Source organism: Accipiter gentilis, chromosome 8 (genome assembly GCF_929443795.1).
Source record: "Accipiter gentilis chromosome 8, bAccGen1.1, whole genome shotgun sequence".
In the NCBI taxonomy this organism is placed as follows: Eukaryota; Metazoa; Chordata; class Aves; order Accipitriformes; family Accipitridae; genus Astur; species Astur gentilis.
The window spans coordinates 25,564,152-25,589,490 of NC_064887.1; the positions used below are offsets into that span (position 1 = coordinate 25,564,152).

Consider the following 25,339-nt stretch of genomic DNA (forward strand, 5'->3'; position numbering starts at 1 on the left):
ACATCTCATTGCAATCTCACCAGCAGAACAGAAAGAAGGAAAGTGCCGACCTTTTCTGGTGTTAATTTCATAAGTTCCATGTTCTCCATACTGTGGCGGCGTCCTACTTTTGGTCTGTTACCTTCAAGAAAGAATCAGGTTCATCTTTTTATCGTTAAGACTTATGGTGTCACCTTCAAAGCTGTGGCTGTACGCATCTAAGATCCCAGGTACAGCAATTCTGAGTTCCAAAACAGTGCAGGTAAATAGTATCAGCAGAGAATAAAAACCACTAGTAAAAGCAGCCTTCAAACTCACACCAATCTAAGCTATGTAAGTTGCTTTCATGGGACACAGAGAAGGACCATGGATCTTTGAACAGAGGAACATCAAATGAACCGGGTTCTACTGTAACCCCCAGTGTCACTGAGATGGTAGTAAGAAAAAAAGGTGACATAATTTGGCAGCAAATAGATGAATGTCCCACGTTAAAAAAGTGCAGGGGCGGGGGGACAATTAGAAACATCATGTGAAGAAACTAAGCAGTAACCTGTAATTCACAATGTAAATCCTCCAGAAGAACCATCTGTAGTCAGAAAACAATGCAAACAACAGATTCTTTCTGAAGTTCCCTGTTAGAAAGTATTGCAGAAATAGGCACATACCATTCAGACTGTGATCTACCACATGGCTTTCTGACATCATGGAGTTGTTTGTGCTGTAGCTTAATCCAAGAACCATTTGAAGATCTGAGAGATTAAGTCTAGCAGTGAGTTCCCCACTTCTATCTCCTACCTGCAACCGAATAAAATAAGCAGTTCTAGTATTGTCACAAAGAATACACATGTTAATATAAAGCAAACCTTATCCCCTAGATTTCTGGGAGAAAAAGGCTGGAAAAGTTTTCTAGCTGGAAACAGAGAATCATCTTTTAAGTGAAGTAAATAACAACTAAACGGTACATAACAAAGCCTAAAGTAACCTTTGCTAGGCTACTAACTTGGATTCCATGCTGACATTATCAGAGGCAGCACAAGAACTAAGGAACTAGTTGCAGTGAGATACGGCTGAAATAATTTGAAGTCAGCTATCTCAAAAATAATTCAAAATCCATTCCATTATTCAAAATTCAAGGTACGAACACACCTCCATAAAATCACTCTATAAGAGCAAAAAGCAACCAGCCAACATACACAGAGTATGAAAATCATACCTCTCTTGAAATCTCTAAGTGCCTTTCTGCAAAATGCATAGCTTGGTCATGATTTCCCAGAGCAGTATATGCGTTCCCTAAACTCCAGCATGCTCTTCCTTCACCAATTCTGCAAAAAATACACATTTTCAATTATACTCGCTGAACACTAGGGGTCAGGTTTTCATAATAGTGCCACAGTAAGATTGCTGTGCCGAGAAAAGTGAAGGCTATCGTCAGAAATCATTCCAACACCAGCACGTCAAGTATTGCATTTAAAGGAGTGTCATCTGAGCATAACCATAAGCACAAGCAAATTAATCAAAATTTTAATATTTAAGCTTACAGCAAACATAAGTCACTCAGTTTTGCAAGCATGGAACATTTTATAACCTACTTTGCTTTTCATCAGATCACATGCCTTATTCTTCATATATTCTGCTTATTGAGTTAGAAGTACACTTAAAAGCTGTAAAAAATTGTAGTTGTACCCAATGTTCTAAAAGAGGCCTTAGAAACCATGATTATAAAATAAGCATTACTAGCTATTGCATTACTCCTCTTTCCCCATCCCTTCCCATCTTAATCTGTGGAAAAGTAGGAGACATACTCTCGTGAAGGTATGCAAAATTATTATAATGAGGTCATGAAAAAGAGAGATCTACTTTTCCTTAATTTACAAAGATGCTGCAGACAGAAGAAGATGTAGAGAGAGTAATTCACCAGTTCCTCTTTCATCTCGGACTCATCAGCTGCAATACTTCCACGAGTAATTTTTTTCCCCTGTATGAAAACCAGAGCCCAGCATTGTAGGGAATTCACATTAATTCAGCTGTCATATGCAGAACAACGACAGCAGTTAGAGGCAACAGGATTTGGTTTAAGTGTCATACATACATTAAACAATCTCTTAGGGCTTACTTATCATTTAATTCCTGAGCAATCACAAGGTGTTTCAAATGATAATCAATTGCTTTTTCGTAGTCTTGAAGCAAAGTGTATGTGTTCCCAAGGCTGTAGCAGGCCTGTGCTTCCACAGCTCTGTCTTTAAGCTGTCGAGCCAGCTGTAACGTCCTCCTGAAAGAAGGGGTTAGTCACCTCAAAAATCACTGTAAGGAAAAGTTTTTAAAAGTATACTTGCACAACTAAAAATCAGTTATACAAATTAAACAAATGAGGACACCAGGCTGGCAAATTAACTGCTAATAAATTACTATCTTGTAAACTCTTACAAGATTTTAAGTGTCTGTCTTCCACTGCCCTCCACTGCAACCTGTTTCCATTTACTGTATTAGAGAGCAGACTGATCCCTCAAACAGCATCTTCTAATTTTAATTTATTGCTTCATCAATAATTTATAGCAGGTTTCCTGACAGTATGCCCTTGAAACAGTTTAGTACCAGCATTCCAATAAATACTGTATATTCTCCATCAACATGAGCAAGACAGAACTATAACCACCAAGCCAGCCTACCCCTGCTGGGTAAGAAGAATTTGAGAGCTACGAGGAATCTGCTCGGTACGGAGGCTTTTTTTCCCTTTTCAAAAAGAACGGGTAAGCTCTGAAATCCACATAAGATGCTAATAACACCCACACTGTATCTTTGCCGAGCTTCTATTTTCCCAAGTTACAGCAGCGACTGCTTAGTGGTGCAGAGATCAAGAAGAAAGTGTTGACTGAAAATACAGACTAAATATGTAAAATCATGTTGACATGCACCACTTAGCTAGGGAGCATACCCAAGACAGCTACCCATCTCAGATCTATTAAAGTTATTCAGATCATTCTGGAACTTGCTAAGAGCTAAGACAGTAATGCTTGGTTCTAGAATAAAGGGGACTAAATACCTATCAACAGAAAGATGTCTACAGCACTGTGAAGAATCTATTTAAAGTAACAAAAAAAGTTAAAAAAATAAAGATTAATGCTGCCCCTCCCTTAAAAGAACCAGAATAGTTAAACAACTAGGGAAAAATGTTATTTTTGCTAAACAAATGCAGCTCTTTTCTAAGTATATGTTGGAGAGAGAACTATTCTACAGTGACCTAAAGTACCAAGCACAACAGAAGTAAACTGTACAAGAAGAGGCATAAATTATATTTCTAAACAGTCAACTAACTTGTAGTAATCAGAAGCGGTTTCAAATTCACCCAGGAATATGTAGGCATTTCCAAGGTTGCTGTATGCTCTTCTTTCCGCTGATCTATCGCCAAATTCTTTTGCAATTAGGAGACGCTTAAAAATGTGAAATAATTGCATTATTTACTCAATTTTGTACTTCGTAACATACATTTGCATACAGAAATGCATACTCGTAGTTTTTCCACTGTGTGTCTGTATCTGTTCTTTAGGTCAACAATGTTTGAAAAGAACAGCCAAACTTGAAGCTGCGCCATTAAGATTTAAAACTTGCATTGAAAAGCTTGCAACAGGATCCAACACAATAGATGTACTTAAGAACAGAATTTCCTTACTAGCATATGTTGTACCTGTTCATGGGCTAAAACTGCACTCCTGAAGTTGCCCAGAAGATAGTGTGTGTTTCCCAGATTTCCAAAGGCACGTCCCTGTGCTGCTCTATCATCCAGCTCTGTTACTATTGTCAGGTTTTCCCTGTTTTGGGGGAAGTGAGAAGGGGAAGAATAGTGACTTTTAAGAGTTCTTTTTCTCACAGTCGTTTAAGTAATAATTTAAAAAATACATCTTTCCATTTATATGAAGGAAAAGGTAGAGGTATGCTACTTTGGCCTATTTTAATGTCCTTTATGCAACCATAAATCTTCCACTGAGTAGGAAACACTTCCTGTGAGATACTGAACTTAACTGCATTCTTACTCAAACTGGTGTGCTCGCTTCTAGTTCCAGAGCTACATTATATACAAGTCTACTGAGGTCCTATTGTCTGGGTCTGGTTTGAAGAGTACTACTGGATTGTAATGTAAGGGAAGGACTTAACAGGTAATAAGAGGTGCACTAAAAATGAGAACATAACAAAAAAATAGTGCACTCTCCAGTTTAAAAGGGAAAAAATTCAGAGGTACCACTGTTCTGAATAGAAGAGTGCCACAGGTTAGTTCATGACACCACAAATCTCCCAGTATTCTAACAAACTAGATAACCATATCTACTCTCAATCCCCAACATTTAAAGCTACTACTTACTCATAATAATTTGCAGCTTTTTGTAAAGCATTTTTCACATCATCTGGAAGTTCCCCTGGATCATGAGTCCCAGCACTAGCTACATTTTTCCCTTTCGAGTGATACACGTTTCCCAGATTATACAGTGCTCTTGCTTCTCCAACCTAAACCAAAAGTAAAATAAGGCATTAAAATTTTATGCTTCAAAGTCTTGTGTCACAACAACCATTAGTACAATCCACAGATGGGAAAAAAAGTTTGTTAACTAGTTGTCAACACATGCTCTGCCTGTTCTGAACATGTTCTTATCACGTACCTTACTCCCACCCAGTCACATCCCTCAATCAAATTGTTTTGCATACTACTTCCTTTTAAGGTGCAAGATACATAATAATTCTTGAGGCCAATTATCACTGAAAATTAAATTTAAAAAAACAAAACAAACAAACACAAAACATGGTAATATTTAATCTGGATCTGTAGTCTTCCAAGTGCAAACAACTACTTTACAACTAACAGATTCTTACTGTCTAGAAGAAATAATTGAATATTCAGTATTTACTTCCCTTTGAAAGGTGGCACACTCATTACCTATACAACAGGGTTCAGTAATGTGTATTAGTTTACTTCCAGATCCCTAAGCAATTCTTACCTTATCGTTAAGCTCTCTGGAAATATCCAGATGTCTTTGACAACAAACAATAGCTTCTTCAAAATTCCCAAGTACCTTTAAGGTGTTGCCTAGATTCCCACTAGCTTTAGCTTCTCCCAGTAGATCTCCGATTGTCCTAAAATTGCAGAAATAAAGTACCCAGTAAACAGCGTATAATTTGAAACCAAGCGGATGATCAATGTATGGTAGACAGAAGAATTTATGAAAAGATATTACAGCCATGTAAATATGTATGTATTCAGTTCATTGCATACCTAAAATGCACTCACATAAACATTGTTCAATCTGTGGTTACAGATGTTTAATTTTGTTGGTGCTGTTTGTGCAGCTGCTAGTATTCATGGTATTGATCACCTACTTAACATTAAAAAAAAATGCACTGGTTTTAGGAAGAGAATAAAGAGAAAATTCTTAATGATTATGTAGAAAGCCAATCCCAGCATTAGAAAGAGAGGTTTAACTGTTTCTGCAGCTTACTTGACTATCACAATCTTGTATCATTTACAAGACATACCGGTCTTACAGAAAACTCAGAGGTAATACTACATTTCTAGATTCTAAATGAGACTAAGGCAAAAGACTGCCGCCGAACCACTCAGACTGTGATACTTGGGGAATAACACAACAAAACAGAGTTGCCACAAGGTTATAGCACTTGAGCAGGTTAAGGCAAGGGGAAGAACAGATTTGTGCCGAAACTGAGGTTAAGTACATTAGGTGCCTTTGTCTTTTATTGGATCTATACCAAATCATTAAAAGTCAGATGCATAAATGGGGGTTTTAGATTTCACAATATTATATTACAAGTTTTACACAGAGAAACATGAATGAGTTCTGTCTAGTAACCAAGACAGCCAGCTTAACATCCTGAGGAACCAGGAAGGCTGAGTTTCAGAAACAGGAAAGGATAAAGAAAGGGTGGATTTGAAGAAGCCGCTTAATTATGCACAAACCTGGTGAGGCCTCAGTCAGTACCAGGATTACGGTGCTAGACCAAGTATTAGCTCCCAGGTTAAAGGGCAGTCAAGTTACCTGCCAGACCCCCTGGCCCTCTGCCACCACCACATTCACTCGTTATCTGGTATTAATAGCAGGGTTTGGTAGGAAAATGAACAGTCAACTGCTCATCTCTACAAGAACAGGATGAAATGGAGAACATGGTTAAAGAAAGACACAAGATTACCTTGCAAGAGTTAAATCGTGGTGGTGGTATTCCAAGGCCTTTGTGTATTCATGCAAGTAGAAATAGGCATTGCCTAACTGGCTGTAAATAGCACTGAGTGTTTTTAAATCTTCAGTTCCAACCTGAACAGCTGCTTCAAAGAAAGATACACCAGCTCGGCAATCTCCTGCTTTACACAGGCGCTCACCTTCCAAAGCCAGCTCTAGGCAGGAAGCCTCCATCCTGCACAATTTAAGTAAAAAGAAAATGGTCACTCTAAATGTAGTACTTTACCCAATAACCCGAGTTCTGAAGAGGTTATTTTACTCAGAGGATCTCTGTTAGTGTAGGACAGGTAGGCAGTCAGTAACACAGGACAAACAATGAGCTTGGTACTATAGTATCACAGAAACCAATGCTGAAATGGAAATTGCAACTTCAACAGTGATAAGCAAACATAACTTTAGAACAAATAGCTTCAACTTTTTTTTTTCCTTCTTTCTTTCTAAGTCTCAGGGAGGAAATTGAAACACTGCTCTGTCGATATATAGCACCTGTATGATTCAAAAATGCAGAATTTTCACCATCTAGATAATTTCAGAAAAGTGACCTAAAAAACCAAGCTATTCTTGGAAAATACTGATTTTGACAAACATAAGCACTTTTATTTTTAGATTGATACCATAGTTACCTGAAAAATGTCTTGTGGAAAAAAAAAAAATTATTAAAATTGAAATATTCCTGTATATCAAAGATGATGACTATTTTTCCCAAAGTTGTTTCCTATGCAATTCAAAACTCCTTGCCACTTCACCATTTCCTATAGTGGCACTGCTATGAAAATTCTCAAAGTGTAAAGAAAAAAGATCTAGGTTGAATTAACAACCAAATATATGTCAATTCGAGTTACTTAACTGCCATTGTTCCAGACATCACTGGAATATTTTTGATCATCATGAGCAAGTAATTGTGTAATTATACAGGTACAAAATACTGCAAGCAGTAAAGATGATACTCATGAACGAATTTATAGCAGAATTTGCAGATTACATTTTTAACGATGAACAAAGAAGGTGTTAGAGAACTGCAGCTGCCAAAAAACATTCATATGTATTTTTGCTACTGTGAATTCATGTGTACAAAAGGTAACATTTCAGTAAGTGTTAACAATTACATACAAACTTTTCCTACTTTCCAGTTCTGAGATGCAAGGGAGGTGGGGGAGAGGAGGATGAGAAGGAAGACTTCAGGGTCTTGATCTTCAAGCAGTATAGTTCTCCAGCTTTTTCAAGATACATGCATTTTAAGAAGCTCACAAAACCACCATCATTCTACTTTTAAAAGATTTTTCAGAAAGAAAACTCAATGAGAGACATTCTGTGTTTAAAAACTGTGTTAATATTGTCAGAAAGTAGACATCAACTTCGTAGATTTGTATACTGTTTTGAATTTTTCTTCAAGAAGGATTACACAGAAAGTATAAGGGCTTGCACTCCAAAACAGAACACTATGCAATTAAAGATATCCTTGTTATGTCATCATTCACCCAGTTGTAAGAATAAACCATTTAGAATTCTATTCCTAAAAGCATTTCCCTTTATATGCACAGATCAGTAATAGCAACAATCAAATGTTTACTGTTCCAAAAGTTACTCTAATGGCAACACCAGAAGACAGCTGTTTCGGCAAGACACAGTGATGAAGTATTTAACATACCTGAAATGTTTACATTTCTTTATTTTTCTAAAATAGGGAAAAATAGGTTATACAACATTCTATTCAAGTCTGAGCAAGAAGGAAATATTTTTAAAAAAATCCACTGACTTTTGAGAGAACTAGAAGAATTTGGATCATAAGTAAAATAAGCTACCAACACAAAATAGTACCATACCTGCTGGTCTTCGACATTCCACAACTTAAGCACAATGAGATGACAGACATATTTAACTTTTGCAATCAAAAGTACTGTATGCTTGGTAGTTGGTAAAGATGCAGAGAGCAAACAATAACTCAGGCATGAAGTTCCCAGGCCCAACTTCTCACGTTGGATATCCATAACACATGCAGTATTTTTAGGTTTGGAAATTCTTCTCAGAGAAGTTAAAGCATTCCTATTTGCTAGAACACACTACCTGGTTTTTGTTACATTGTGCATGTGTTGAATGTAAGACAGAAAAAGGCAGAAATGATTAAGTACACTTAAGTACAGGCAGAAATGATTACACCATCAGCAACTGAAGGTTTAAGACTTAAAACACTTCATTGGGTAATCTTAATCCTATCCAAGGAGGTTCTCTCCGGGCACCTCATGTTAACTGACATGTCCAATTAAAGTGACGGCTAGAAAATATGGTGCTCCTTAGTGTGAAAATTTAGACCATGACACAATCACATTCATTTCTTTAGAATTTTAGCCTGAACAGCTAAAAAGGGTAGAGCTTTCAGCAAAATGGGTATACGACATAATAGTCAAAATGCTGTACTAGACTCCAGTTCTGTAAGTGAATTTATCCCATTTAAAAAAAAAAAAGTTTTGATTTGCAACTGTGATGCGTCAGCCACCTAATCAATGAAGAAAAGGCACAGCTTAAAAAGATACAAAGACAGTATCAGGGAATGCTATGGACCAGTAATTTTCCTGATATACTGCATTCAATTAATTTCACACTACACCAAAGACTGCCAAATGCCAAGGCAGCGTTACCATTTCATCAAGAAACTTGAAATATAATCTTTTGCCTTTGCAACTCAGACTTAACTTATAAAAATGAAAGATTTGGGGTTTTCTCATACAGAACATAACTAGCTATGAAGCTAAGGCTTATACCCAGGCTGATGAAAATCAGGTATTAGAGTGTTTCAATTCAACCAGAATTACAGGAAGTGAGTGGGAATGGGAATTACTAATTGTTTGAGTAAAAAAGAAACCAGAATTGAATACTACTCTTGAGAGCAACTCTAGAAAAGTTGTGTTAACAGGTTGCTAGAATTTGTGCAGCAAATTAAAGCTGTAATTCCATTGGGATCCTTTCTTACTGAACTTCCACAATTTCAAAGACAAAATAAGTTATATAAAAAAAGAACACAGAAAATGAAATATTTATTTCCACAGTTGCTGTACCCAATGTTAATATTTTATTCACGTTATATAAAAGCTATGAAATCATTCAGTTATTTTACAAGTTTTCTAGGCTTATCCATCAAGTACCAAAACTGGACTCAGAAGAGGTGTGGGTTTGGTTTGGGTTTTTTCCCTCCATTATTTAAAGGACTGTTATGAAAATTAACACAACTTTTTTAAAAAAAATAAAAAAATTTACATAGGTATTCTCCAGTCAAAAAGCCATCATCTCTTGGGAATGTTCTCAGAGGCTGTTTTAACTGTCACTACTAATGGTTAAATAGGATGTCAGCAGACTAGACACAGCTAGGTTATCAATGTTTTAGGAAGTCATTAAATAGTTACAAGGAGAATATGAAATTACTTGCTCTGTTCCCAGAGCTGAACTGAATTACTTATTTAGTCAACACCCAATGCCTAAACAAAAGACACATTGAATCTGCAGAGATGAGAAGAGAACAAGGCCCATTCATCTGTGTACTTATAATGAAATTCTGTTCCTGCTAAACAGGATAATGTTCCAGATATTACTGTGGAAATACTCATACAGGGCTTCATTTTGTTATTCTGTTTATAGTTGCCTGGACCTGTTCTCTAAAAGGTTGCCATCTCCTGAATAATTTCTCATTTGTAAAACTACCTCATCCTTATCTGTCCCTCTATGCTTTTCATCTGGTCTGGCTCCCTTTTCCTTTTTTTCCCCACCCTCCTCCCCCCCCCCCCTCCCCCCCCCCCCTCCCCCCGCCTTGTTCTTCTCTGACCTTCTTCACATTCTGTTTTGAACCTTGATACTTGTAAGAACATAAACCCTATGCATATACCTCCACCCTAGCCTCCTTGGTTTTTTCGCCCTTTTTGGAGTCTCCCTTCCTTCAGCTGTTCTCATCTTACAATAAAAAAAACCTGGTGAGAAATAAGACAATAGAAGAAGACAAGAAGACTCATCGATTACTAAAATCTCTAAACACAATTAATTTAGCTTTACTCCATTCAATTCCCACCAGGGGGACTTTTTGCTATTGAGGCGGAATGGAGCTGCCATGTAATTTGCCATGAAACATGTCAATCCACAACACCAAACCTAGACACAAAAAAACCCCTATTATATCTCTAATTCAGATGCATAAAATTACTAATGCCACAGCTTCCTATAATAAAGATGCCATACTATTGCTGACTCCTGCCCTTATTCTTGGTTTCTATACATACTGCAGAAGCACACCACACTGACCACTCCAAACAACTACACCTCCACTGCAACACTATGTTTAGTCAAACTAAGTTTGATCACAAACTTAGAAACAAAACAACACACACATACACAGGAAGGAACCACACACCTGAATTTGGGGTTCTTTTGTTCCAGTCAAGATAAAAGCAGTTACAAGATTTTGGTATTTAGCAGGCCAAGACAAGTGAGTTCTGCAAATATTTACTCTATAGATCACTTATTACTCCCATTTATTAACTTCGGCATTTTATTTTCAGTCACTAAACAACATAAGAATAAAAAATAGTTTCCTTCCACCAGTGTAAGTATTTTTATAGCTGCTAAAGTGATACTGGCCAAGTACAGTGGGGAGAAAGAAACAGCTTGCACAGTAAGAAACAGACCTTTCCTTAAGAGTAAAGCCTTTCCTTAGGAGTGGGCCACTAGCTTCTTTTTAAAGTCAGTTCTATTGGAGTACCAGAAGAAAGGAAAAAGCAGAGCCAAATGAGCCTCAGACAATACCTGTAGATAAGAAATTTTTAAACCTGATAAATAACACCACACCCCCCCAGTAATTTATGACCTATTCTTTCCTGCATCAGATCTTAAACTACAACCAAATAAAATCTTTCCATATTATAGCTATTAAATTATCATAAAATTCCAGTTCAATAGACTGAATTAATTTGCAGTTTCTCTAAGTTTCAGAAAAGTTTAATATTTTAAAAAAAAGTATTATGCCTTGATGTTTTTTTAAATGTTCATCAGATTACAGTTCTTACAGAAAGATTTAATAAGGCCATTAATATTTTTATTGTTAATCAGTATCATTCAAGCCTGTACTGAAATACAGCACAAAGTATTAAGACATTTTACCCTGACTGTGCTTGCCAATTTTTTTGAAGTTATTTTTGGCTTGTCAATTTAAACGAGACAATTGGCTGTGCCACTTTCTTCATCCATTTACTTCTATAATGGCACCCTGAACAGCTCCTGCTGTTATTAGAGTGAGCAAGGATCTTCTATAGTTGCCTGGGGAGGACTAAGAGCATCAGTAACAGCATGGGTAAACATGTTAGAGGACTGCTGGGAGTTAGACACATTCAGGAAACAGCACAGAAGAAACATGCTCACACACTTAGAGATTCCTGCTGTCAAAGACACCATATAAAGATTTTAGCAAATTAAAGAGAGCAGAGAGTAAATTACAGTTTATTTGCTAATTTTCTCCTTACTGTCCATGAAAAAGTTCCTCCTGCTGACTGCACTGCTAAACAGAACTAATACTGTACTTCCATGAAAGGGAAGACCAATCTAACAGCAATCTAACACTGTCAGAACATTTTCAGAATTAATTTTAAGCCATAGCATGTGCTGTCTTACAAATAGGGGTAGTGCTTTATTCCTGTTAGCTAGCATGGAAAAAGCCTCCAAAGCAAGGATGACTAGGGGAGAGGGTGTGGGGGAACACACAGGAAGAATCACCCTTTTGATCTGTTTTTAAAACAATCATTCCATCGTCCCTTCCTATTGAGTGAGCTGCAAGATTCACACTTCCAAACACCAGCCATCCAAATACATGCACTACATAATCCTTCTGTTGTTCCGGTTCTTCAGAGCGAGTCTGCAACACTAACATGTTGTCCCATGTCTGTAAAGGGGATTCCAGAAGAAAAATTATAAAAGCTCTCCGAAGTGAAATCACATATCCTCTTGACTTGCAATAACAGTACTTTTTTACTTCACGGTATCAAAGCAGTTTATCTATCAAATCTCTTTATTTTAAGCAAGGAAAACGGTGCTCTAGGTGACAGCACACCTATGCATTCATCAATCATAGAAGCAACAGTGGACAAGTACAGAGAACTTTAGCAGACAAAACTCAATTTCCATATGCAGCCCAAAAGTTAAAAGAAGAGAGAGAGCAGGTATTAACCATGCAGGGATCATACCTCGTATCATTCTATCAGAAATACAAAGAAATACAGACAATCGTGTACTATTCTGCAATGGCACACAGTTCCAATACTATACAATCATGTAATTATACTAATACAATCTACTATATAGCAAAAGTGAATTTTCATATTTCAAAAATTGAGAAAAGAAAAAAGCGATTTTAGCTTTCAGTTTCAATAACACTAATAACAGATACCAAACTATTTGTTGCAACTTGTTTAGTTTTCTATTATTAAGAGCATTTATTCATCCACACTAAAATGAATACAGTCTTACCTGTATCGCACATGAAAGGAACGATCTTCACGCATGCTTATCAAAACATTACTTTCCTCCATTGAGTTGCATTATCAGTAGAGAAAATAATACTGTTCTGTAGTAGGGTAAGTACTTTACTATGGAGAGTTGTTGTCAGAACACCATTCCAGTTAGTATATTAATAAGTTGGAGTAAAGATATCCTAAGCTCCTGTTGAAAAACTCTTCTTTATTACTAAGGTAAGGAGGTCACTGTCAGACACATCTTAAACCTTCAGAAACATGTTCAAGTTCTTTCATCTGTGGCCCTTTAAGCTCCATTCAGCTGCATTTCTGCAAAGGGAACACAAAATGCTTGGCTTGAAGTCTCATAGTCAGTTAATAACTCATAACCATTTGCAGCTGATGTAAAAGCATAACACTACTCCTACCAAACAGGAAGCGTCAATGAAGAACTTAAAAGCCAGAGCCAAAGCCTACTACATACATATGGCAATTCCTGTAGGCAAGTCAGAAAGCAAAGAAGGTTTAACAAAAACCAACACTCTTTTCTGTTGGAAGCTTTGAGTAATTTACCTTGTTAGTATTCTTTGGCCTCATGAAGTTCCAAACAAAAAGCTTAAAGGATGAAAGCTACTGAATAAAAGGCATAATATGAAACAAGCTCACAAACTGCTTTACACAAACAGTACTGCTGAAACCCTGATAGTTAGCTGAAGTCCCACAGTAGCCAGAACTGGCTGGCCCAATCCCACCTGGAGGTCATCCGTTGTGGAGATCATCCCACCCAGAACATTGTAAGCACAGAAGCCAGCAGAGGTTTAAAGTCCATTCTCCTTTCCCCTCCCTGCTTTCAAAAGAAAAGGGGGGAGGTATGGGAGTTTGGGTTTTGTTTTATTTTACACTGGCTTCACATTCCACAATGCTGCAGCACTGTCATACGAGCTCCAAACCCTACTTCAAAGGGAGTGCAGCAGCCAGCACTTCAACATGAAACATGTTTAGGCTGGCACGGAAAAAATTAGCAGAAAAGAAACTCTGTATTCAAAAGTTTACCCACTTTTAAGCATATTTTTAGTAGAGGAGTTGCCATATTTATTGCTCAGTACTAATATTACCTTCCTTTACAAGTAAACATATAGTTGTGTAATTCACATATGCATATTTCACCAACAGACTGCAGAGATGTTGAAAGACAAGAACAGAGCTCAGATTTAAAGCTGTCACCAGAAGAAAACGCAACCCTCTATTTTTAATTGTCAATGTAGGCCGTGCCTTTTCCTCTCATTAGTTTTATCAAGTACCAGGTGTGAAGATTCATGCTTCCCATCATACTCCACCGTGACAGCACCCCTCAAACAGACCATCCACATTCTTCCAGTTAAACAACTATTTTGCCCTTCCATGCTCATCATTAAAATTATTTGGCATCAACAAGTGGGTGTGGGTATATTTTTGCAATTACAAAGTGTGACACATACAGTTCACCATACCATTGCAACGCACATACTGGGAAGACTGTGTTACAGGTATTTACTCTCTAGAAGTTTGTCCGAACCTCAGATCAGATAACTCGTACAAGCAGATAGCTGTAAGCTACCCAAATCATCCTTGAGCCTTCCTGCTGCTCAGCAAATGCAAGGGCACTGAAAGTTCTCTTCCATAGATGGATACACTCATGCAAATTGCTACATGCCACAAACTATAAAATGTGTGCTTTGGCAACTGCCATGGATCATGAAATAACGACTGTGGTAATTTGTTTGTGTATATATTGTAATTAACTGAATAATTTGGTTTAAGAGGCTTTTTCAAAAATAAAAAGCCAAGTTTAATTTTAAAAAGTTACATTTTAAAGTACATCTGAATGACTGCATTTATTTAAATATCAGTTATTTTTAGCAGTATGTTTCACATCAGCTGTTTATAACTTCATTTTACTGGGCTACACTTCTGTCCTCATACTCAACCTCATCCTCTGATTGATGCCACCATCTCCCACCAGCTGGAACCACTACTCCTGCATTCTTCCCTCCTTACTGGCCACATGGCACATTCCTGCTCTTGGGAGGGTGATACAGACACACCCCAGTTGGCCAACACATCATGATCAGAAAGCCAACAAAAATTACTGGGTCTGGTCTTCATACCTTGCTTCCTTCACCCATAACTCATTAGGATGTCAAGTTAGGCCTTCAGCCGTGCCAACATTGTAATCAGTGAGCAAACTTAAAGCGTTTTAATTAGAGTGGTGAATTCAAAATTCAGAAGGTGGAAATCAATGAACTCTTCCACAGACAGTATCTCTCAGGTGTAAACTGGCCTTGGGAGGATTACGTTATAGCAAACTAAGCCTTACTCTTTCACTTGATGCACCTTAACTATTCAGAATATCTCTGTGTAACCAAGCCTTTCCTGAGCTGGTGATCAACATGAAATGGACTGAGAGGACACAAGTACTTCAGCAGAAAAGTCTAATGAATTAACAGAAATCAGAAGTTCTACTCTTATCGGCGTATCTAACAGTGAAACGGGCTATCTCCTAATCTTACATTTTTAATTAAAACTTCATGTAGCATGAAAAAAAGCATTTAGTGCTTACTAGGAAAAAAATTTATTAATGCAAAGCAGCTGCTTTAAATTTATTCACTCTACACCTCTAAACAATGCAAAATCCATATTCATGTTAAAGAGCTGCCTTTCAGGAAAGCATAAATAGAAAATTGAAGTTGCATACACAGCCTTAAAACACACAATTTTACTATTCCAGCTATCAAATCAGGAAGTCTCAGCTTTTTTGTAATTTCAAAGTAGTAGAAAAAATGATACAGAAAAAGATTGGGCCTCCTTCAGAAGTGGAAAATTAAACTGGTGTTACTAATTACACAGTAGTATGATACCAAAACCAACACTCCCCAAAATCAATAAAGCAAGGCAGAGGTTAGGCAATCAAATGCAGCAGCCAGTTTATACCCCACAATAGACAAAACACACACTTTATCAGCTCTGTATTAGGAGAAAATGGTGAGCCATAGTTAGGGCTATCCACCCTGTCTATAAACAGCTAAAGGATCTTCAATTAAACCATCAGTAAAAAGCTAACTTTGTCTCAATTCAATGCTTTATCTAAAAATGCACTTACCGCTGTCAAAAAGTCACTCTTCATTCTTTTCTATTAAATCCCAGATTTATATAAAAGCTATATAGATACAGAAGCCTGGGGTTTGCATGGCATGAGGTTTTAAGACTGAATTCCTTACTAAATTCTATTAAACTACTTTTAACTTGATTCTCTGAAGCTGCATAAAATCTATTAAGTTAATTTCTATAAATTTTACAATGAAACAAACAAAAAATCATGGTAAAATACTAACATTACATACTGAAAGGAATCCCACACAATGCTTTAAGAAGTTAAACCTCACCACACTTGCACTTAATCAAAAAGTGCAAAAAGTGCAAAAAAGGGAACCAAGGCCTAATGGCCAATATCCAAAGAAAGTACATCTCAACCTTCCATTAACATCACTGAACTGAATCAGTGATATATATGCTAAGACTTGAATGAGGCTGACTGGCTCTCAAGAAAAATTATGGAAGAAACCAAGACTCCCCCATCTTCAATCCTCATCAGTATATTTCAAGTCCCTGACATCAATAAAACAACAGCTGTCTTTTTTTTTTCTCAAAAGCCTGTTATGCAAGCTAATTGTCCTAGTTATTACAACTTCCAGACAAGCGTGTCATGTTTTAAGGCATTTTCCATTTCAGAAAAGCTGTGATTACATACCATGAATTTTACCAAAATGGTAGACAATCACTTTAATCAGTTTGCAGTTCTTAGTTACACTGAACCTCTACAATAGATCCTTGCATTTTAACTTTTGATAGAATACCATATTTCCACACAAAAGAAGAAGAATCAGCAACCAACAGAAAGACGAATACTGCTGTTTACTAGCAGTATATAGAATCAATAATCACAATATAGTTGGAGAGGGAGATTTTTTTTCCCTACATCTCCTTAGAACGATACATTTCTGGAGCTTCACTGGCTCTTTCCCTCAACCCATACCCTCCTTTTTGGAGTTTGTCAAATGATCAAAAGTATTTTGCTTTGCTTATCTACAGTTACATGGCTGACATATGCTGACTGGTCACTTGGGGGCTGAAACAGAGTATCTAACAGTTCAATTCTTTCCGCCTTTCCCTAAAGAAGACCATCAAGTAATGCTTTCTCTAACCATCTGCTATTTTTCACAAAGCTATAGGAAAGGAGCATCTGCCAAGTGACTGAGAGATTCAAAAGCTACTGAAGTACAGATAAAGGTAGACCAATCGCATAAATTGTATTTCCTTCAAAAAACTAGCTATGGAGATTTGTTGTTTCAAGATTAAGGCAAATTGCCCAATGGCGAACTAAGTTTGAATTTCCCTTCAGGAAGAGGCTATAGCATGGGTGGAAAAAAAAAAAAAAAAGAAAAGAAGCTTGAACTGTATTATCTAAAAACAGAACAGAGCTTTGCATACCCTATGGAGAAAGAGACAGACTACACAACAAAAATATACTGACAATTTTTATTACTGAAATACAGAGATTAGCTTGGGTCCAGACTTTCAAAATATAAAACAGCATATAAACACAAAAAGTACAACAAGGAATACTCGGAACTAGACAAACCATACGTTTAGTCTTCAATGCTGTCCAAGGATATTTTTAAAATTCACCTGAATTAACAAATAAGCCTCAAATAAGCCACCACACCCCTTAAAATTCTAGATCAAGTTTAATATTGTATTTACATAGTAAACAGCATCATCATTACCATTTCTGTAGCAATACACATTCCCCTGTGAATGAACCTTAAAATAACTGTGTGCCATGTTGGGAAAAAGCTATTTTTTCCAAACCACGAGCCCAGTACAATACAAGTGACTAGTCATGAGTGTGGATCATGCAGACACAAGAAGCACTGTACTAAGACCAGTGCGGTTACTCTTGGAAGCTCGATTTTAAACTCCTCTCTGCACCACTTTTGACAGAATTTCAACAGCTGAGTAGCTGACAGCACACAGAAACAACCTTCGCTGATGAAGTGAATTTGAGGTTTTATTCAGGGTCAGTGATGACGTGGAACAATACCTGCTCTGAAATACTGCCTTTTTCTCCTCATGGATTTATATATGGAGCAGATACACCTGGAATGAGCCATGGGGCTTCTATTACAGGACTGGCTTAGCAGCAAACAATACAAGCAGCATACAAGCTTTTCCAGCATACAATCCAAGTGCAGGTCACACCAAACAATAACAGGTTGCATCTAAAGGACAGAACAGGAAAGCTGAGGTTCACAAATAACTACCTTTGACACTCCTCCTATGTGTGAGTCTGATAAAGAAGATTCTGCAGAGCTTGTAATCACTATGGAGCATCGGAAAGACCCAGCCTAACACATCCTATGCTATCTGACTCACCAGACAAGCTGCAAATAAATTAAAACCACTATCTAGTGTTCTTGATTCAGATGCTTCCTCCTCCACCTCAATTATATTTACCATGATGACTTAAAAATATGGGTCTGTATGAAATTAAGGCACATTACTGAATATTGCAGACAATCCTAAAATGGGTGGGTATCAGCTTGGGCTTTGGGCCACACGTGATGTTCTTTCAACAAAATACAAATCCTACCAACCCACTGCTCCAGAACCCTAGAATTTTACTTACAGGATACTAATGAAAAAGGAACATGAAATGTCCTCTCCTTTCCCCAAACTGTGGACAGAGCTGTCTCTCATATGTGAAACTATCAGCTCCTTGCTGGAAAGAGAATCAAAAAATTGTAACTGACAGCATAAGGCTAGACAGGTATTTTATTACCAGAACTGATCAATGCATAGCTAACTACTTTTTATGAATCAAAAGAACTGAATTACTATAGTGAGGTATGGAAACTTGCCTCATTATCTATGGAATTATTTCATCTCCCTTCTTAGCCAGTTAATGCCCAAGACTTAATTACTTCAGTATGACCAGCAGTCTTTCTAGATAGTCAACAGAAGCACAAAGGTTATGAAAGAGTAGAAAAATATTAATAATAGGAGCTATGACACTCATAACAGCCCCCTTCAAAAAATTAAAATAATTACTAAATGAAAAATTACACAAATACTATCATTATCTATCACAAACTCCTGCGTGATCCAACTGATTCTATTCTTTACTTCTCTCTTCAGTTTGTTTCCAGCACTGTATTTACCCAAATGAAAAAAAAAGGCTTTTTGTCAAAGTATTTTACTTTACTCAACAATTTAATTTAGTCATCAATATGACTGCAGGAGGAGGAACCCCCTAGTGACAAAGGAGCACAAGTATGGCCAGCACAGCCCAAAGTGGTCTGAAGTAGGACTGTGAAAGAATTTTAATTAAAGTATTAATAACCGTATGAAACAAAGTAATGAAAATATTGCATAAAACCCCACAACTACTTTACAAGATTAAATATGGATTTATAAGTCATACTAGTTTATGACATTCTATATTTTTAAATAAGCTTTAAAAAGTTCCTAACAATGAGATCCTTCTAAATCTTGAGATAATTTAAGAAAAAGAAAAAAAAAACAACAAAAAACCACTAACAGGTGGCAAGCACTTCTGAGACAAATTTTGCTCACCATGAAGTGAGGATCTTACCACATCCACAGCTGAAAATGAAAGCATGAACTTGAATTCAACACTAGAGGAACACAGCTCCAGCGCAGAGTCCAACATTCATTACCTAATTGCTAATATGGTCCTCCGTTATGACAGGCATGGTAACAGCGAATATATTTAATTTATCATCCTATTTCTAAAAAAGTTGTTTGTTTGTGGTTTCCTTTATTTCTTTGGTTACCTAAACCCAATGGGCCCTGCTGCATGGTGGGTTCTAAATACAGATAAGAGAAGGTTTGTTTCTTCTGTGCCCTTTCACATAGGCTAATTCCTCTTGATTCTCCCTCCACTCACATCTCTCTTTGGTGTAGCAGACTAGATGCCCTGGCTTACACAACATTCCGTTAAAGGCAAACAGAAGTCTAGGAGCATTTCTACATGCCCTCTAGCATTACGTGTATATACTTTCCACTTCTTCTATAGATCAGGAGGAGGAGGTTTTTAACTTTGTGGAGTACCTAGTTTAACAGAGCGTTTGGGGCTTTAAGTAATGCTAAAGGTCTGCAATATGGCGAGCCTTTTAAACTCTGTATATCCTTTTTGTTCATTTTCCCCTTCTGTTGTTAAAGGCTTGTGCAAACACCTCCTTTAACAAGTAAGCATTGCCTAGCATTATTTTCAATATTACCCACAATTACCAACCTTAAAACACAAGCAGTCTTAATGACACAAGTTATTTCTGCCAGATCATAAAAAAACTATTCCAAACCACCATGATAACTGAATCCAGAAGCATCTTCCTTCTCTGAGTCAGAAAGAACCATTCTTAATGGTTATTTTCCTTTGCATCTTTTTCTATTATAGAAAACACCCAAGCAGCAGATAAAAACCTGCACGTATACTATGCAACAAGAGAAACATATCACACCAAACAAGAGAAACGTATCACACCAAAAGCTAAATAAAATTTAAAACTTTCAGTTAAGGAGCATTCAAATTTCTGGCCAGAATCTGGTATCTTTACTCACACTAAACACCCTATTTTCACCCAGCAATCAGATTGAAAGGTAGATTCCTTAAAATGGAATAATTAAGAGCGGAAACAAGATGCCAGAAACTTAGGAGAATGATGCAATATGTAAGTGACAAAATCCATATATCCTCATTGCCAGTACATTCAGAGTACTGTCATAATTCCAGGCCAACTCTATTAGCTTTAGTAAATGCGAAGGTGGCCTATTAGGCATAGTAAAGGTATTGTATAGGTTTCTAAACAGAACTATTTAAGGCATCTGGCAAAGTTGGCTGGGAGAGGCCAACTCAGTTTGGGAAATGGAGCATGTTATACAAAGTGAAAGAACACCAGATGGCAGAAGTTCAGCAAAAAATGTTGACTATTTGCACTTAAGCTGACAGAGCAAGTTGATCACAAACCTCTCCAATAAAATGTTCCACTTGGCTCAGCTCCTTCTTGGCCTATAACATCTCTTAAAAAGAGATGCTGATAAGTGAAAGAAAGCAGACAGACAGATTGCACAAGCATCTTTCAGAGAAAGGGGAAAATTAAGGTTCCATAAATCAAACCAAGTTTTTAAATGTTAAAAAAATCCTTTGTAGTAAAACACAATAGCAATTTAAGTGAAGCGATATAGCTGCTATTTCAAATTTCCTATTTCACACAGTGATGCTCACTCAGAGATTTAGCAGGCATTCAGCATAGTCATTACCACTCCAGCAAGCAGCAGATGTAGCTCTCATGGAACCTTTATTACACAACCAAAATGATCCATCATCATTTAATGCCAGCAGCATTGCTTGGTGCATCACCTGTGCCCCTCAGTTCCCAAGTTTTAAGAGCAAGTATTAATTGTCTTCTCTATTATGAGTCTACAGCTGAAAAACATACAGCTACAATGTGTAAAAGCTGTAAAAGTGCAGGATGAACACATACTATAGTGAGAACAACACTTTTTTTTCCAATTGTTTGCTTCCTATAGACACAGGTATTGTTTATTTATGGCACATCACTTATATAATTTTAAGGAAAAAAAAAAAAGTATTTGTTGAAGTGCCAAGTCAAACTTCTTTGCATATTTATTCCAACATTTGGGATGCAGGTACAAATGTTATTCAGAAGCTAGTCATTGCTTTTTTTTTTTTTTAAGTCTGTGTCATAAATACTGAACTAGGCTCCATTTTGCCCCCATTGCCCACAGAGTTATCCACTATATATACACATTATTACACAAATACAATTGTCACAATAGCATACCCTGTCCTCTAACAAACCAACGAATCGCTAGGTAAAGTATAGGCTCCAAAGTGTTGCATACAAGGAACAAAATTCCTAACAGTATACCAGCACAATGATGGTAAAAAAAAATGTTGTAAATATAAATAGTGAAAAAATAAAAAAGTTTTAGAGAAGATTCTTGGTAGATTATGTATGGTTTATTTTCCCTGTAACTCAGCTGCAGGAAGTTTTTCCTTTGTATTAGTAAAAGGCTTATAATACACAAAAGTTTTATATGAACAAGAACCTTATTCTTCAAACACTGCCAAATTTGAGTCCCAAGAGGCAGCTTGACATTAACCATCTGTTCAATACAACATAAGTTTCAGAACATCTCTTACCAGTTTTTCCTCTTCTATTTTTCCTGTATTTTACATTCCTAATGTTGTGGTCTTCCACAAAATAGTGTTTTGTTGTTTTTTTTTTTTCCAATTTGATCATTTGTATAGCTGACTTGCTATTAAGTTCCTAAATAAAAGAGGTTTTTTTCTTTAACTTGTATCCCTCTATTCTTTCATTCACAGGAATAGTAATAGCAATAACAGGTTAATGTTTCAGAAAGTGGAAAGGTCAGTACTTCCTAAATATAAACAATTTCATTAAGATGTTAACCTTAAAGACTACTAAAACCAAGACCATAGTTACCAGATCTGGGCAGGAATGACTAAGTTGTGGAAAGTGAAACTGACCACACAACTGCTACAAAAAAACCTGAACGACAAGAAGAGAAAAGTAAAAACATCTTTGCTGTTAAATTTTAGGAAGTGGCAAACCAGGAGAAACTAAAAATGATCCTGTTTTAAGCAAAACTGAAGAATCCAGATAAACTGGGTAAAACAAAAGCTCCCCACGCATTCAATAGTTAAAACTACAGATAGCACCTATTTTTAGAAAAAAATACCCATTTCTTCATAAAACTTTTCCTTCCTAACTAATGAGGAGCCAAACTGCTCTCCAAATGGTATTGCGCATGGGGACCTGAAGAACGCTGGTTTAGAAACTTGGTCTACTGTGATTTGTTGACAAGAAAAGGCTTAGAACTGACATTAGAAACAGTTCTAGCAAAATAAGAATAAATTCCCACCCTGACAAGGTGTGAGAGGTAAGACTCATTTTCAAAATTGTGGTGTTCTCCTCTGCAACATGCCAAAAGAAGCAAGTTTTCTATCTTTTTTGCAGTGCTTTTACTCAACAATAATACTAGAAGAGACTGGTTTGCTGACTACCAAAAGACAGTCTAAGAGGAAATAGAATTATTGTCTATAAACACCTCAGAAAAAAAAACAAAATAAAAGAAAAAATAACAATTTAAGCCAAGTGACAATGAAAGCACAAGAACAAAATGGTAAAATGCCTGTCAACACCTTTTCAAAAATTACTTTAACCTAATCATCAAATTCTGAAGTAATTGTCCAGCAAGAGTAGCAAGACTGTACAATACTAAGTAGTTTTAAGTTGCCTGAAAGAGTTACAAGAGCATTTAAATAACCGCATTTTAAATGAAGCAACAGGCAAGACCCACATACATTTCTTCTAGTCCAATAAAGCTGTCATAAGTTTCAGGTAAGTTTTGTCTCAGCAGTATACAAAAGCAACTGAAAGTATAAAGTCCTTCCCGCCAAAAAGGGATGCATAATCACAGTTCAGAAGTCTAGGTAACCATTAACGGAACCAGGAAGAAGCAACACTGGTAGAGGCCTACAAATTAGTTCAAACACACAACAAAAATACATAAGCAAAGTACTTGGGACTGCACTGCGAGCATTTCTGCTGACATTTTCATTTCTAATAAAATTATGACCTAAACAAAAGGTAGAAAGTGTTCAGACAAAATTCAAAGAAAGACTAGAATCTTTTAACTGATCTTTTTGAGGTACAAGACTCAGCGTGTTCTTCTATATCCTGAGATGATTGCACAGCTCTCCATGGCAACCCAGAATGCAAGCACCCTGCAGCCAGCTGGCAAGAATCTAACAGGAGCAGCACATTAGGCTGAAAAAGCTTCTGAAGTAGAAGAAAGGCTACAGCTTCAAGGCAGAGTACAATTTGTGTCTTAGCAATCAGGTCAAGAAAGGGATAAAGAAAAGTTCCTGATGAACTATGCTCCTCCGTTCAAAAGCTGAATAAGCAAAAGAAGGGGAGGAACTAGACTACCTAAGGCGACAGTCTAGCAGATAAATAAGGCCAGGCATAATACGAGTTTACATATGCCACAACATAACATCTAACTCAAATTCTTTAAGAGTTTAGAGCCTGTTCCCTACATACTTCACTCTTCACAGTATGTTTGCAGGTCCTTTGGTTCCTGTTACCGTGTTTCATTCCGCCCCCTTAAAATTTTACTTACTAATTATCACCCTTACCCACCTCATGAAGCGCAACACAACTGATTAAAGATACGTGATGTAATGCCTTTTTGCTGCTAACGCACTTGAGAGAAACAAGGGTGATCTCTGAAGGATACACCACCAGTAAAGGCTGCCCGGGTAGGTACGTCTCGCGTTTGTTTCCAAAGAAGTGAGGCCAACGACCGCCAGGACAAATGCCATTTAAAGTCCAAATACCGGACTTGAGATACCAACAGCAGCTTTCCAAACCTGGCTATGCGGGAAGTTTATTCGCCGACACGCCAGGCCGCCCAGAAGCGGCTCTTGCGATAAAGGCCGCTGCAGCCTTGTGAAGCCGGGACCGGCGGAGCCGGCGCTGCCGCCGGAGCCGCCCGACCGCGGCGCGGGAGCAGGTGCTGACAGGCGGCGGCGGCGGCGGCGGCGGCGGCGGGCCCCGGCCGGCACGGCGGCTGCCCGCCGCGAAACCGCCCCCCCTCCCCGTTCCTGGCATCCAGCGCTCACCGCCGCGCCCGCGCCTCGACCCCCCCGCCTCCCGCCCGCCGGAGCCGCCGCCGGCTTCGCAGCGGGCGGCGAGCGACCGCGCCTCCCGGCGCCCCGTCCCGGCCGGGGCCGCCCGCCTCACCTGGGCTGAGGGGGCCAGCGCGCGCCCGGCGCCGGAGCAGCTCCCAGAGCGATCACCGCGGCGGGCAGCGGGGAGCGGGGGGCGGCGCCCGCCCACGCGCAGCCGCTCTTCGAACCCACCAATCCCCGCGCGGCCGCCCCGCCGGGGCCGCCCTCCCCGGGCTCCGCCCCGCCGCCGGAAGGCCGCATCATTCATACCGACCAATGGGCAAAGGAGGGAGGGAGGGGCGAGCACAGATGGGGGCGGGGCGGGGAAGGCGGAGCAGCGCAGCCGCCGCAGCACCTGCGCCTCGGCCGCGCCCCCAGCCCCGCGCCGGGAAGGGAGCCGCCCTTAGCCGCGTGTAAGCGGAGAGCGCCGCGCACCTGGCGGCCGGGCGGGCCCCGCGAGACCGCGCCGGCGGCTGCACGGAACGGCGCTCGCTCCTGTGCCGGCAGGAGCGTAACTCCAGCCGGCCCCCCCGAGGGCAGTGGCCGGCGGAGGGGCGGCGGCTGGGGCCCTGCGTCGCGGCTCCGCTGCCCCCCAGAAGGGAGCGGCGGAGCCCCGCCGCGAGGCTGGCCCTGCCAGGAAACGGGGGGCGCCGCGGCCGCCTCTTCCTGCGGGGAGCGAGGGCAGGTAAGGGGGAAGCCCCGGGGAGCGCCGCCGAGCCGCCCGTCGGAGAGAGACGGAGCTGCTGCAACGGGGGGGGACGAGGAGGCGGCGGCGGGAACACAGGCGGCGTTTTTTCTCG

The 25,339-nt window shown here is 38.8% G+C and overlaps 1 protein-coding gene across 5 annotated transcripts in view; it reads right to left on the bottom strand.

Annotated features, from left to right (window-relative positions):
• The window catches only part of GPSM2 (G protein signaling modulator 2), a 30,551-nt gene extending 5,859 nt beyond the window's left edge, over positions 1 to 24,692 (bottom strand). Inside the window, exons 1-11 of one of the 5 annotated variants that reach the window (XM_049807130.1) lie at positions 24,613 to 24,692; positions 12,714 to 13,027; positions 6,169 to 6,390; positions 4,965 to 5,100; positions 4,334 to 4,476; positions 3,662 to 3,785; positions 3,292 to 3,407; positions 2,093 to 2,248; positions 1,193 to 1,301; positions 645 to 774; positions 51 to 121 (exon numbers count right to left, since the gene is read on the bottom strand). In XM_049807130.1, the coding sequence (XP_049663087.1) occupies positions 51 to 121; positions 645 to 774; positions 1,193 to 1,301; positions 2,093 to 2,248; positions 3,292 to 3,407; positions 3,662 to 3,785; positions 4,334 to 4,476; positions 4,965 to 5,100; positions 6,169 to 6,390; positions 12,714 to 12,775 (1,269 nt within the window). In that variant the 5' untranslated portion in view covers positions 12,776 to 13,027; positions 24,613 to 24,692. Of the gene's footprint in view, positions 1 to 50; positions 122 to 644; positions 775 to 1,192; positions 1,302 to 2,092; positions 2,249 to 3,291; positions 3,408 to 3,661; positions 3,786 to 4,333; positions 4,477 to 4,964; positions 5,101 to 6,168; positions 6,391 to 8,038; positions 8,856 to 10,882; positions 11,165 to 12,713; positions 13,028 to 18,422; positions 18,584 to 24,612 lie in introns of those variants that run through there. The other 4 variants (XM_049807134.1, XM_049807129.1, XM_049807132.1 and 1 more) reach the window with 4 other exon arrangements.
• Positions 24,693 to 25,339: the final 647 nt, after the last annotated feature.